Source organism: Phyllobates terribilis, unplaced genomic scaffold, assembly GCF_046119375.1.
Source record: "Phyllobates terribilis strain yellow unplaced genomic scaffold, ASM4611937v1 Scaffold_5__5_contigs__length_657084704, whole genome shotgun sequence".
Classification (NCBI taxonomy): Eukaryota; Metazoa; Chordata; class Amphibia; order Anura; family Dendrobatidae; genus Phyllobates; species Phyllobates terribilis.
This window is the reverse complement of record NW_027362765.1, coordinates 142,151,250-142,166,278: the sequence shown is the minus strand read 5'-3', so window position 1 is coordinate 142,166,278 and position 15,029 is coordinate 142,151,250. Positions and strand designations below refer to the sequence as shown.

Below are 15,029 nucleotides of genomic sequence, written 5' to 3'. Positions count from 1 at the left end.
GGTCAGTGGGGCCATCTCTCTCTCTTTCTCCTGTAGAGTGTAAGTTCTTATGATCATCAGATTCCTTTCTATCTCTCTCTCTCTCTCCTGTAGAGTGTAAGCTCTTATGGTCAGCAGGAGCCTCTCTTTCTTCTCTATTGACTTTCCATAGTGGACAATAGCATTTTAAAAAATAAAGGTTTAATTACTCTTTAAAGGGGTTGAACGGCCTTAGGCAACAAGTCTACACACCCCTGGCCCTGTCAGTCAGTTTATGCACTGAGCGGTGACTGAATCCATGATGACCCACCTCTATGACTGAAAGCCCGAGGCTGCTGGGAGGAATAACGTTTATTTCCTACCAGCAGCAGGGCTCTCAGTGCGGGTGCCAAGCAACATCAGAACACTACTAACCTGCAGATTAACCCCAAATCTGCAGGTTAATAGCAGTTTTTTACATGACAGGTTCCCTTTCATTTCTATAATTTTGGCTGCCTGCAGTCACCACTAGGGGGGGTTTACTGCATACAGTGTATACCATAAGATGGTCTGCAGTAAGCTGCTAAGCTCCCTCTAGTGGTGGCTGCATCAGACAGACAGAATGTTATCATGTCCATACAAAGTTGCTCTATATTAGAAAAATGGAACTGACACCCTCTATAAAGATTAGGGCAGATTGCAGAACCTTGGACCTTAAAATTACAATTGTATTAAAAGCTGAAAATTCGCTTTTAGATGGTCATGTTCAAGATACTGTAAAAATGTCAATACAGGAAAGAGCAGCATGTGTAAAATTTCCAGTAAAAGTAACATATTTGTTGTCCGCTGTTACGTTGGTGTGAAGAAGGTAATCATTTCTCATAATACTGCAGAAGACATCACTCAGTCAATGAAATGAGGATCCGTCTGGAACATTAATGGATGCGTCCATTTTTTTCTGGCTGGTGTCCTCTGCTAAAATGGACATTTATGGCTGATTTACTGTAATGATGGTTTTGCCTCAGGAAATGAGATCAACAATGTGTATCCGAGATGTCTCCAAGCATTATTTCATCCATAAATGCACCTTCATGAAAGCATGAGTACACTGAAAACCCTGAAACTCCATTTACAGGTCACATCATCTCATATGCAGAAATATAGAGCAAAAGATTTTTGTTTTTTTTAAAGGGCTCCTCAACTTAGGGTATAATCACACTTGACATAATTGCAGCGAATTTTTCTGTACCAAAAAACAGAATGTTGGTAGGAAAAACACTGAGTACAATGCATGTGTCTTTGCTACATTTTTACTTGCATTTTCTTTCTTCATTTATTTGAATAGGTGAAAAATGTTGCAAAGATACTGAAAGAATTGACATGCTGCAGATTTGAAAAATGCATTGATGGACAAAAAAAGCAGCATGTACAGTACAGACCAAAAGTTTGGACACACCTCATTTAAAGATTTTTCTGTATTTTCATGACTATGAAAATTGTACATTCACACTGAAGGCATCAAAACTATGAATTAACACATGTTGAATTATATACTTAACAAAAAAGTGTGAAACAACTGAAAATATGTCTTATATTCTAGGTTCTTCAAAGTAGCCACCTTTTGCTTTGATGACTGCTTTGCACACTCTTGGCATTCTCTTGATGAGCTTCAAGTGGTAGTCACCGGAAATGGTCTTCCAACAATCTTGAAGGAGTTCCCAGAGATGCTTAGCACTTGTTGGCCCTTTTGCCTTCACTCTGCGGTCCAGCTCACCCCAAACCATCTCGATTGGGTTCAGGTCTGGTGACTGTGGAGGCCAGGTCATCTGGCGTAGCACCCCATCACTCTCCTTCTTGGTCAAATAGCCCTTACACAGCCTGGAGGTGTGTTTGAGGTCATTGTCCTGTTGAAAAATAAATGATGGTCCAACTAAACGCAAACCGGATGGAATAGCATGCCGCTGCAAGATGCTGTGGTAGCCATGCTGGTTCAGTATCCCTTCAATTTTGAATAAATCCCCAACAGTGTCACCAGCAAAGCACCCCCTCACCATCACCCCTCCTCCTCCATGCTTCACGGTGGGAACCAGGCATGTAGAATCCATCCGTTCACATTTTCTGCGTCGCACAAAGACACGGTGGTTGGAACCAAAGATCTCAAATTTGGACTCATCAGACCAAAGCACAGATTTCCACTGGTCTAATGTCCATTCCTTGTGTTCTTTAGCCCAAACAAGTCTATTTTGCTTGTTGCCTGCCCTTAGCAATGGTTTCCTAGCAGCTATTTTACCATGAAGACCTGCTGCACAAAGTCTCCTCTTAACAGTTGTTGAAGAGATGTGTCTGCTGCTAGAACTCTGTGTGGCATTGACCTGGTCTCTAATCTGAGCTGCTGTTAACCTGCGATTTCTGAGGTTGGTGACTCGGATAAACTTATCCTCAGAAGCAGAGGTGACTCTTGGTCTTCCTTTCCTGGGGCGGTCCTCATGTGAGCCAGTTTCTTTGTAGTGCTTGATGGTTTTTGCAACTGCACTTGGGGACACTTTCAAAGTTTTCCCAATTTTTCGGACTGACTGACCTTCATTTCTTAAAGTAATGATGGCCACTCATTTTTCTTTACTTAGCTGCTTTTTTCTTGCCATAATACAAATTATAACAGTCTATTCAGTAGGACTATCAGCTGTGTATCCACCAGACTTCTGCACAACACAACTGATGGTCCCAACCCCATTTATAAGGCAAGAAATCCCACTTATTAAACCTGACAGGGCACACCTGTGAAGTGAAAATCATTTCCGGTGACTACCACTTGAAGCTCATCAAGAGAATGCCAAGAGTGTGCAAAGCAGTCATCAAAGCAAAAGGTGGCTACTTTGAAGAACCTAGAATATAAGACATATTTTCAGTTGTTTCACACTGTTTTGTTAAGTATATAATTCCACAAGTGTTAATTCATAGTTTTGATGCCTTCAGTGTGAATGTACAATTTTCATAGTCATGAAAATACAGAAAAATCTTTAAATGAGAAGGTGTGTCCAAACTTTTGGTCTGTACTGTACATAAGATTTCAGAAAATTCATTCATTTTGCTGGTACCGTAAAATGCTGTATATTTTATGCACCAATTATGTCATGTGAACATACCCTTACAGATTATTCAGGCAAACTTCTGTATGTATTAAAGGAAATGTATGATTAGAAAACGACCTATTGTTAACATCTGAATTTTCTATTAAATTTATTTACATTTATTTACAAATTTTCCTTATTACGATCTATATTAAAAAATGAGAAATATTGCATTTTTTACACACTAAGACTAATACTTTACGTTCTGTAAGGAAGTAACCTGGACATAGGGCCCTGACACACTGACTTCTACAGGTTAGCTTTATAGACATGCTCCAATCTGGGCCAAGGTGATTATGAAGGAAGGGGGAGGATGTGAGTTTTGACATTTTCTGTACATACTGCAATTACAAAGTGGTCATCTTGCCTGAAATCTGTTAACAGCATTCAGACATACAGTGCTGGCCAAAAGTATTGGCACCCCTGCAATTCTGTCAGATAATACTCAGTTTCTTCCTGAAAATGATTGCAATCACGAATTCTTTGGTATTATTATCTTCATTTAATTTGCTTGCAACGAAAAAACACAAAAGAGAATGAAGCAAAAATCAAATCATTGATCATTTCACACAAAACTCCAAAAATGGGCCAGACAAAAGTATTGGCACCCTCAGCCTAATACTTGGTTGCGCAACCTTTAGCCAAAATAACTGCGAACAACCGCTTCCGGTAACCATCAATGAGTTTCTGACAATGCTCTGCTGTAATTGTAGACCATTCTTCTTTGGAAACTGCTCCAGGTCCCTGATATTTGAAGGGTGCCTTCTCCAAACTGCCATTTTGAGATCTCTCCACTGGTGTTCTATGGGATTCAGGTCTGGACTCATTGCTGGCCACCTTAGAAGTCTCCAGTGCTTTCTCGCAAACCATTTTATAGTGCTTTTGGAAGTGTGTTTTGGGTCATTGTCCTGCTGTAAGACCCATGACCTCTGAGGGAGACCCAGCTTTCTCACACTGGGCCCTACATTATGCTGCAAAATTTGTTGGTAGTCTTCAGACTTCATAATGCCATGCACACGGTCAAGCAGTCCAGTGCCAGAGGCAGCAAAGCAACCCCAAAACATCAGGGAACCTCCGCCATGTTTGACTGTAGGGACCGTGTTCTTTTCTTTGAATGCCTCTTTTTTTTTTTTGTACACTCTATGTTGATGCTTTTTCCCAAAAAGCTCTACTTTTGTCTCATCTGACCAGAGAACATTCTTCCAAAACATTTTAGGCTTTCTCAGGTAAGTTTTGGCAAACTCCAGCCTGGCTTTTTATGTCTCGGGGTAAGAAGTGGGGTCTTCCTGGGTATCCTAATATACAGTCCCTTTTCATTCAGACGCCGACGGATAGTACGGGTTGACACTGTTGTACCCTCAGACTGCAGGGCAGCTTGAACTTGTTTGGATGTTAGTCGAGGTTCTTTATCCACCATCCGCACAATCTTGCGTTGAAATCTCTCGTCAATTTTTCTTTTCCGTCCACATCTAGGGAGGTTAGCCACAGTGCCATGGGCTTTAAACTTCTTGATAACACTGCGCACGGAAGACACAGGAACATTCAGGTCTTTGGAGATGGACTTGTAGCCTTGAGATTGCTCATGCTTCCTCACAATTTGGTTTCTCAAGTCCTCAGACAGTTCTTTGGTCTTCTTTCTTTTCTCCATACTCAATGTGGTACACACAAGGACACAGGACAGAGGTTGAGTCAACTTTAATCCATGTTAACTGGCTGCAAGTGTGATTTAGTTATTGCCAACACCTGTTAGGTGCCACAGGTAAGTTACAGGTGCTGTTAATTACACGAATTAGAGAAGCATCACATGATTTTTCAAAGTGTGCCAATACTTTTGTCCACCCCCTTTTTTAGGTTTGGTGTGGAATTATATCCAATTTGGCTTTAGGACAATTCTTTTTGTGTTTTTTTCATTGAAGACAAATTAAATGAAGAGAATAATACCAAAGAATTTGTGATTGCAATCATTTTCAGGAAGAAACTGAGTATTATCTAACAGAATTGCAGGGGTGCCAATACTTTTGGCCAGCACTGTATGCTTTTCAGCAGCTACATTGATCTTAGGGGCCTCTAGTCTGGAGATGGTCATTGACTTCTACTGGAAGGTTTTCTAAGCATGCTCTGTGAACTGTACAGATGTCAACGTACAGGGAGAGTAGGTGAGCTGTGACATCACTTATTGTGAATAGGTATATAGAAACAGAAAAACAGGAAAAGCACCAGCCTCATGGATACATACATCAAATATTTCCATTTTTTTTTCACTTTTTAAATTCTTCCTAACTTTTCTTCCATACCGCCAGTGTGCCACCTGGAAGTGCCCTGTAAGGTTTTGTCTTTTTTTCTTCTATTTTTCATTGTGAATGGTGGTTCATGTGTTATCTACTGTATATAGAGGTGTTTCTTTTCATTTTACGCCTGCCTGTGATGGTAATAAGACTACTGAATAGAACAACCAGGAACAGTCTTTTTTTAAAATAGTGATATGAAAAATAAAAAATAAAACATTATCAAAAGTGTCAAATAAATATGTTTAACATAAAAAATGTGATTCAAAGGAAAACTGTCAGCAGGTTTTTGCTATAGAATCTGACAGCTGCATGATGTAGAGGCAGAGAGCCTGATCCCAGTAATGTGTCACTTTTTGGGCTGCTTTGTGAAGTTTTGATAGAATCCCTGTTTTCTTTGCTGTATATATAGCAGTGCTATGACTGCTGAACTGTGTATAACCCCACCCACACCCCTGATTGGCTGGTAGCTTCCTGTATACACTGTATATTGTCAGCAAGCTGCCTATCAAAGGTGAGGGCGGGGTTGCACAGATTAGCTAGACTGGCTTGCAGGCAACATTGAGTCAGGTAGTGATAATCTCTCACTGATAAAACACTGATTGTATTGAAACTACAGCACCCAGCCTAATAAGTGACACATCACTAATCAAGCTCTCTGCTCAGATTAAATAGCAAAAACCTTCTACCAGATTCCCTTTAAACAATAGGTCATTTTCTGATGATCATTTCTCTTAAAAAATGTAGACCTAATCATCCTTCCTTTACACATTACAATGCTGTGATCTCATTTCAATGGTGTAAAGTAGTGGATTCTCGGGTGTTGTTCTGATTCAGTCTAGATCTGCTGTAAGGGACTTTAGGGCAAGTTCTGTAATATCTGTTTTTTTTCCAATCAGCAGAGCAGAGTGTATAAATGAATGCAAAAATTAAGCAAACCTGTACATATCTATTTAATTAGCAGATGGCTCTTACGTAAGTTTGATATGCTGGAAGCCTTATAGATGGAGGCCATCAATGACACTTATAGACTGAATTCAGGGACACTCATCTCTATAAAATGCTGCGGCATCCTTGTCAGGGATCTGATCCCAAAGAAATTCTTTTATAGATGATTTTATTTTTCTTTTCTTCTAGAAAAAGAGCAAGGTTCATTATCACATAGCCATAGTGATTAATTTCCTGGGACACTCCATCTCTTTGTGTGCTCTTCTGGTGGCGTTTACTCTTTTCTTACGATTGAGGTAAGTACTAAGGATAGGACTGTTATTACACATAGTTCTAAAAGATTTTGGATGATATATGTTGCCTTATATCTCCAACCTGTGACTCTATTGCTGTTTCAAAATGACAACTCCCAGCAAAGTCCGGCAGCCATTAAATATACTTTTATTTGATCTTGTGCAAACAATGGCAATAGAACCAAATAAAATGACAATCCAGAACCAAAAAGATAATAATTCATGGCAAGATGACTCATATAATTAAAGGAGTTGTTGTATTAGGGTAATACCAGTGCACATTAAGTCATATTAATGATATCACAAGGGAGGGGGGTGTCTCCTGGCATGGTATGGACGAACCCCATATTCGTCCGAATTGAGATGGCACATATGTAATGTGGACTGGTGATTTGCAAGAACTGGACACACGTCCATCATCTAAAGTATCTTTGGTGTAAACTACACTGTGTGCAGAATTATTAGGCAAGTTGTATTTTAGAGGATTATTTTTATTATTGATCAACAACTATGTTCTCAATCAACCCAAAAGACTCAAATATCCAAGCTTAATATTTTTGGAAGTCGGAGTGGTTTTTTTAGATTTGGCTATTTTAGGAGGATATCTGTTTGTGCAGGTAACTATTACTGTGCAGAATTATTAGGCAACTTAATAAAAACCAAATATAATCCCATCTCACTTGTTTATTTTCACTAGGTAAACCAATAACAGTGCACAAAATTTAGAAATAAACATTTCTGACATGCAAAAACAAAAACAAAAAAAATTAGTGATCAGTATAGCCACCTTTCTTTATGATGACAATCAACAGCCTTCCATCCATAGATTCTGTCAGTTGCTTGATCTGTTTTCGATCAACATTGCGTGCAGCAAGCCACCACAGCCTCCCAGACACTGTTCCGAAAGGTGTACTGTTTTCCCTCCCTGTAGATCTCACATTTTATGATGGACCACAGGTTCTCTATGGGGTTCAGATCAGGTGAACAAGGGGGCCATGTCATTATTTTTTCTTCTTTTAGACCTTTACTGGCCAGCCACGCTGTGGAGTAGTTGGATGCATGTGATGGAGCATTGTCCTGCATGAAAATCATTTTTTTCTTGAACGATACCGACTTCTTCCTGTACCACTGCTTGAAGAAGTTGTCTTCCAGAAACTGGCAGTAGGTCTGAGAGTTGAGATTCACTCCATCCTCAACCCGAAAAGGTCCCACAAGTTCATCTTTGATGATACTAGCCCATACTAGTACCCCAACTCAACCTTGCTGGTGTTTGAGTCGGAGTGGAGCTCTCTGCCCTTTATTAATCCAGCCTCTGGCCCATCCATCTGGCCCAACAAGAGTCACTCTCATTTCACCAGTCCATAAAACCTTTGAAAAACAGTCTTAAGATATTTCTTGGTCCATTCTTGATGTTTTATCTTATGTTTCTTGTTCAAAGGTGGTCGTTTTTCAGCCTTCCTTACTTTGGCCATGTCCCTGAGTATAGCACACTTTGTGCTTTTTGATACTCCAGTAACGTTGCAGCTCTGAAATATGACAAAACTGGTGGCGAATGGCATCTTGGCAGCTTCACGCTTGATTTTCCTCAATTCATGGGCAGTTATTTTGCACCTTTCTTGGCCAACACGCTTCTTGCGACCCTGTTGGCTATTTGCCATGAAACGCTTGATTGTTCAGTGATCACGCTTCAAAAGTTTGGAAATTTCAAGACAGCTGCATCCCTCTGCAAGACATCTCACAATTTAGGACTTTTCAGAGCCCGTCAAATCTCTCTTCTGACCCATTTTACCAAAGGAAAGGAAGTTGCCTAATAATTAAGCACACCTTATATAGGGTGTTGATGTCATTAGTCAACACCCCTCCTCATCACAGAGATGCACATCACCAGATTTACTTAATTGGTAGTTGGCTCTCAAGCCTATGCAGCTTGGAGTAGGACAACATGTATAAAAAGTATCGAAGTGATCAAAATACACATTTGCCTAATAATTCTGCACGCGGTGTAGTTACTAATTGGGGAACAATCACTGCGCACTATCCTGAGCCGGGCACAAGAAATATCCGGTAGCAGCCATCTCTGCACAGTAGTATGTAGCTTAGGTGAAGCCAAACAGTTTTTCATCTTACTATTAGGCCACATTCACACGTTCAGTATTTGGTCAGTATTTTACATCAGTATTTATAAGCCAGAACCAGGAGTGAAACAATTAGAGTAAAAGTATAATAGAAACACGTCACTACTTATGTATTTATCACCCACTCCTGATTTCAACTTACAAATCCTGAGGTAAAATACTGACTAAATACTGAATGTGTGAACGTGGCCTTAAGCGAACCATCCAGTTCAATAGTCGGACCCTAGGAGAGGTCTCTTTGCAGTCTCTTGTCTCAGATGCCACTTTTGCCCTTCACTCTCTCTATGTTATCGGCCTAGCCTCTGATTCTGGGGGAATTACCAGAGATTTGTACGACTTTTCAGTACTGCAGCCAGTACTCCATCGCCAACATTTTTTAGGTGCATTAAGGGTGGCCTACAAGGTTGACACTGCTCTTGTGCTGCTCCTGTTCTAACTCCTTTTGCCACTTATCTGCCTCTAGAACTAGTATCAGAAACTTCTCTCTAATGCCCATGCATAACACTAGCAATAGACAGGTGTGTACCTTCAACACTGCATCCCTCTAAGGATATGTGCATTTAACATCTTTTCCAGACAGATTCCATGCACTAAAAATAGCCAAAAAGTGAACATATGTACTGCAATGATAAAAATGACTTGCTGTGCACGTCTTCTGTCCTTTGTTAGCTTGTTTTAACCACTTCAGACTTTGAAAGCCGTGAAGGTTCTAAAAGAAATGGCCTGACCATTCTTAATAGTTTATATACACAATTTAACCCCTTTACCCCCGAAGGTGGTTTGTACGTTAATGACCGGGCCAATTTTTACAATTCTGACCAGTGTCACTTTATAAGGTAATAACTCTGGAACGCTTCAATGGATCCCACTGATTCTGAGATTGTTTTTTCGTGACATGCTGTACTTCATGATAGTGGTAACATTTATTTGATATCACTTGCGTTTATTTGTGAAAAAATCGAAAATTTGGCGAAAATTTTGAAAATGTAGCAATTTTCAAACTTTGAATTTTTATGCCCTTAAATCAGAGAGATATGTCACACAAAATAGTTAATAAATAACATTTCTCACATGTCTACTTTTCATCAGCACAATTTTTGAACCCAAATTTTTTTTTGTTAGTAAGTTATAAGGGTTAAAAATTGACCAGTGATTTCTAATTTTTCCAACAAAATTTACAAAAACATTTTTTTTAGGGACCACATCAGATTTGAAGTGAGTTTGAAGGGCCTGTATGACAGAAAATACCCAAAAGTGACACCGTTATAAAAACTGCACCCCTCAAGGTGCTCAAAACCACATTCAAGAGGTTTATTAACCCTTCAGGTGCTTCACATGAATTTTTGGAATGTGGAAGAAAACAATGAACATTTAACTTTTTTTCACAAAAATGTTACTTTAGAACCCCAATTTTTTTATTTTCCCAAGGATAACAGGAAAAAATAGACCCCCAAATTTGTTGTGCAATTTCTCCAGAGTAAGCCGATACCCCATATGTGGGGGAAAACCACTGTTTGGGTGCATGGCAGGGCTGGGAAGAGAAGGAGCGCCAGTTGACTTTTTGAATGCAAAATTTGCTTGAATAGTGAATGCCATGTCGCGTTTGGGAAGCCCCTGATGTGCCTAAACAGTGGAATCCCCCCACAAAGTGACCCCATTTTGGAAACTAGACCCCTTAAGGAACTTATCTAGATGTGTGATGAGTACTTTGAACCCCCAAGTGTTTCACAAAAGTTTATAACGTAGAGCCGTGAAAATAAAAAAATCACTTTTTTTCCCACAAAAATGATATTTAGCCCCAATTGTTTTATTTTCACAAGAGTAACAGGAGAAATTGGGCCCCAAATGTTGTTGTACAATTTCTCCTGAGCACGCAGATGCCCCATATGTGGTCGAAAACTACTTTTGAGGCACAATGCAAAGCTCAGAAGGGAAGAAGCGCCATATTGGAGTTCATATTTTGCTGGGCTGGTTTGACGGTGCCTTGTCACATTGGCAGAGCCCCTAAGGTGCCAGAACAGCTGAACCCCCCCTATAAGAGACCCCATTTTACAAACTAGACCTCTCAATGAATTAATCTAAATGTGCAGTGAGCATGTTGACACCACATGTGCCTCACAGAATTTTACACCAAAGTTTTGTTTTAGCCACAGATTTTACATTTTCACACTGGGAAATGGATAATAATGGCACCAAAATTTGTCACACAATTTTTGCTGAATGTAGAAATACCCAATATGTAGCAGTACAGTACTGCTTAGCCACAGGGTGAGACTCAGGAGGGACGGAGTGCTATCTGCCTCCTGGAGCGCAGATTTTCCTAGAATAGTATGCAGACTCCATATACACAGCTCCTACATAATTCAGATGAACCCCCGAGGAATCCACTCACTATAATGAGGCAAAAGAGTTAGGCCTCATTCACACGTCAGTGTGTCCGGTATGTGTGGTGACAGTTTCCACACTTACCGGAGACACATACACACGCAGACCTATTCAAATGAATGGGTCTGTGCACATGTCAGTGTGTTTCCACAGACCGCGTGTCCGTGGGCAAAACACGTTGGCATGTCCATTTTTTTTCACGCTGCATCGGCCGCAAAACATCCCACACTGATAACACACAGATGACATCAATGTGTGTGACATGTACGGGCGCCTGGGAATCAGTGTACACTTACTGCTGTTCCCAAGCGCCGGGTGCTGAACACTGGCCTCATCATTGTCCCCTGTTTGCACTGCGATCAGCGCGAGCAAGGGACAATGATGAGAGTAGAATTATGCTCCCACTGTGCCCTGGTGTAAAAATAAGAATGAGATTAAAAAAATATATCCTTATACTGACCTGTCCGAAGATGTCTCCCGCTGTAATCCACCTAACCGCTCACGCAGAGGAGCCGAGGAGAATGACTCACTCCCGCGAGCGAGCCCGGGGCTGCGCTGAACTCGGTGAGTGACAGGAGGCGTCGTCCACGTCAATCAGAGCAGGAGGACAGCGATCAAAAGCCTTGAAGAGTGATGGACGTCTCAGCAAGGATGCCTATCAGACTGGACTGGCAGGATTTACATAGAGCATGGGAGAGTTTCAAAAGGTTTTTGGGAGGTTTACAGGGGAAGTTAGGGAGTTATATACTCCTTCATGGAATGCAGCACGGGCGCTGATTAAGGAGCTAGTCTTAGTTCAAACATGGAAAAACTGTTGACAGGTTAACTTTAAAAAATGTGTGTACTGCGATGAAGCATAAGGCTTTCTGTTTGGTGCAGTGTTTATTTACTCCCAACCCAGGGGTGGAAATACCATTGGTGCAAACTGTGCAGTCACACAGGGGCCCAAGAGGTAAGGGGGTCTCTACCATCTTCAAAACAGGGAAACTGTACATTATTATGAACTGCAAAAGGCCCATATATTGTTCTTGCGCTAGAGCCTTATTCTGTCTGTGTCTCTCCTGTCCCAACCTATCTGTATTCTGGCTTCCAGCAGTATGGTGGCCGTCAAACAATGTTTCTGTCAGAAACAAAAGTGGCTTTATCACAAGAGAAATACATTATAAACATGCATTATATATAAGCCAGAGTAGTGTGAGACATATTTTTAAATTTATTCCAAAAAAACATTCCGAGCGTACTTTTAGAAATCTGCCCTGCTTTTAAATCTAAGTATCTTGGAACCAGTTCACAGCTATAATATGACAGCATTTTTAAGTTCATTTTATGGCTATAACAATTACCCAAAATAATCTCGACATACAACCTATTATGATCTCAGCGCAGTAGAGGTTAGTTTTTTCCTGCTGTAGATTCTGTGATACACCTTTACATAGCTAGCTGTCCTGCTGCTTCTCACTAGATCTGAAATAAAACTACTCCTGGCTGTGCTCTTCCCCTTTTCTCATTGTTAGGTCACGGCACCACTATCAGTATTTCGTCAGTATTTTTTCTCAGGAGTGGGAGACAAAACCAGGAGTGGGTGATAAATGCAGAATTGGTGACTTGTTTCTATTATACCTTTTCTCTGATTGTTCCTCACCTGGTTTTGGCTCCCACTCCTGAGAAAAAATACTGACCAAATACTGATAGTGGGGCCGTGGCCTAACAGATAACATTGAGGGGGTAAAAAATGTACATGCCAATCCGAGAGAGGAGAGAAGAGAAAGCATCTTAGATTTTAGGGAAAGCAGATGAGTAAAGCTGTACAGATTAATAGTGTAGATAAGTAGAAAAGTACCCACAAGACAGGCTATGGAGGGAAGGAGTAAAGCCCTTATATTGTGTTATATCTTAACCCTTTCAAGACTCGGCAAGCTTTAATTTTGCGTTTCTTCCTCCTGTTCTTTCAGGAGCCATAACTTTGACATAGCCATATAAGAGATTTTTGTGGAAGAGATTATAATGTTGAATAACACGATTCATTTTACCATATAATGTATTGAAAAAATGGGAACAAAATTTGAAGTAGGATAAAATGGTGAGAAAAAAGTCGGCTATTGTTTTTAGGTTTTGTTTTTATGACATTCATTGTGCTGTAGAATTGACGAGCCAATGTCATTCTCCAGTTCAGTATGATTATAGCAATACCAAACTTGGATTTTTTTTTCCATATTTTGGTATTTAAAAACAAATTTCTGAACTTTACAAAAAAATAATTTTTGTTCATGTCTCCATTTTCTGAGACTTGTAACTTTTTAATTTTTTCTTCGATGGAACTGTGTGAGGGTTTGTTTTTTCCTCACTGAGCTGTAGTTTTTCTTGATACCACGGTGTATAAATGATGTTCTGATGATTTTTCATTTCATTTTTGGGAGAAGTGTGTTGTGAGCCAAATAAAAAGAGTAAATTCTGGTGTGTCATTTTTTTTCTTCTTGGCGTTTAACATACGGTTTAGTGTTGCGCGAGCATGCTTGGTTAACTCTTTCACCGAGCATGCTCAGGTGCTGCCCGAGTATTTGCGGCTTGCTCGGCATCTATGTTTGATTCACCGCGGTTGTTAGACAGTTGTGACACATGCAGGGATTACCTAACAAATAGGCAATCCCTGCATGTGTCACAGCTGTCTAACAGCCGCGACACATGCAGCCGTGGCGGCTCGAGTATATATGCGGAGCACGCCGAAAATAATCGGGCAGCACCAGAGTAAGCTCGGTGAAAGGGTTAACATAGCACACTCGCGCAACACTAATACAGTTTCAATTATTTTATATAATAATTCAATTATATAAATAATAATTTTATATATATTTTTACAGACACCATTTTACCAAATATGTTTATTTTCTTATTATTACTTTTTAACTAGGAAAAGGGTAGTGATTAGTGTTGAGCCACCCCCGTAGTGTTCGGGTTCGGTTCGGTTCGTCGAACACCGGGATGTTCGAGGAACTGTTCGTCGAACTGTTCGTCGAACACCTTAGAACACCGTCGAACACCGTTAAAACCAATGGCAGGCAAACAAAAACACATAGAAACACATAGAAAACACCTGCAAAGGTGTCCAAAAGCTGACAAACTGCTCAGAAGACACTCTCTTTAAAAAAGCCGGCCGGCAAATTCAGCAGCGGCATACACCGGTACCCGACAATTTAGACAAGAAGGAATAGAGCATCACACATAGATTAGATAGATAGAAACATGTCAGTCACACATATAAGAAGCACAGTGACAGTGTTGGTTACTGCACTTGTCATTTAGTGTAAAGGATTTATTAAAAAAAATATTAGTGTTTTCATGCACTGTCTCTTTAAAAAAGCCGGCCGGCAATTCAGCATCTGTACCCGACAATTTAGAACAGAAAGAATAGAGCTTCACACATAGATTAGATAGATAGAAACATGTCAGTCACATATATAATAAGTACAGTGATAGTGTTGCTTACTGTACTTGTCATTTAGTGTAAAGGATTTATTTAAAAAAATAATAGTGTTTTCATGCACTGTCTCTTTAAAAAAGCCGGCCGGCAATTCAGCAGCGGTACCCGACAATTTAGAACAGAAAGATAGAGCATCACACATAGATTAGATAGATAGAAACATGTCAGTCACATATATATGAAGTACAGTGATAGTGTTGGTTACTGTACTTGTCATTTAGTATTAAAATAAAGGATTTATTATTAAAAAAATTGGCGTGGGGTTCCCCTTAATTTTAGGCTCTAGCGGAGGTTAAGCAGACGGCTGGGGCAGATGTTTGAAGCCTGGGAAGGGGGTAATACCCACGGAGCTTCCCAGGCTACTAATATCAGCCCCCAGCTGAATACATAGCCTTTACTAGCTATTAAAATGGGGGACC

The 15,029-nt window shown here is 40.2% G+C and overlaps 1 protein-coding gene across 3 annotated transcripts in view; it reads left to right on the top strand.

The window, feature by feature from the left end:
• The window catches only part of LOC141272416 (corticotropin-releasing factor receptor 1), a 411,824-nt gene that overhangs the window by 361,309 nt on the left and 35,486 nt on the right, over positions 1-15,029 (top strand). For all 3 annotated transcript variants that reach the window (XM_073683122.1, XM_073683121.1, XM_073683120.1), the window contains one exon: positions 6,509-6,615. In XM_073683122.1, coding sequence (XP_073539223.1) covers positions 6,509-6,615 — 107 coding nt within the window. The remainder of the gene's footprint in view (positions 1-6,508; positions 6,616-15,029) is intronic.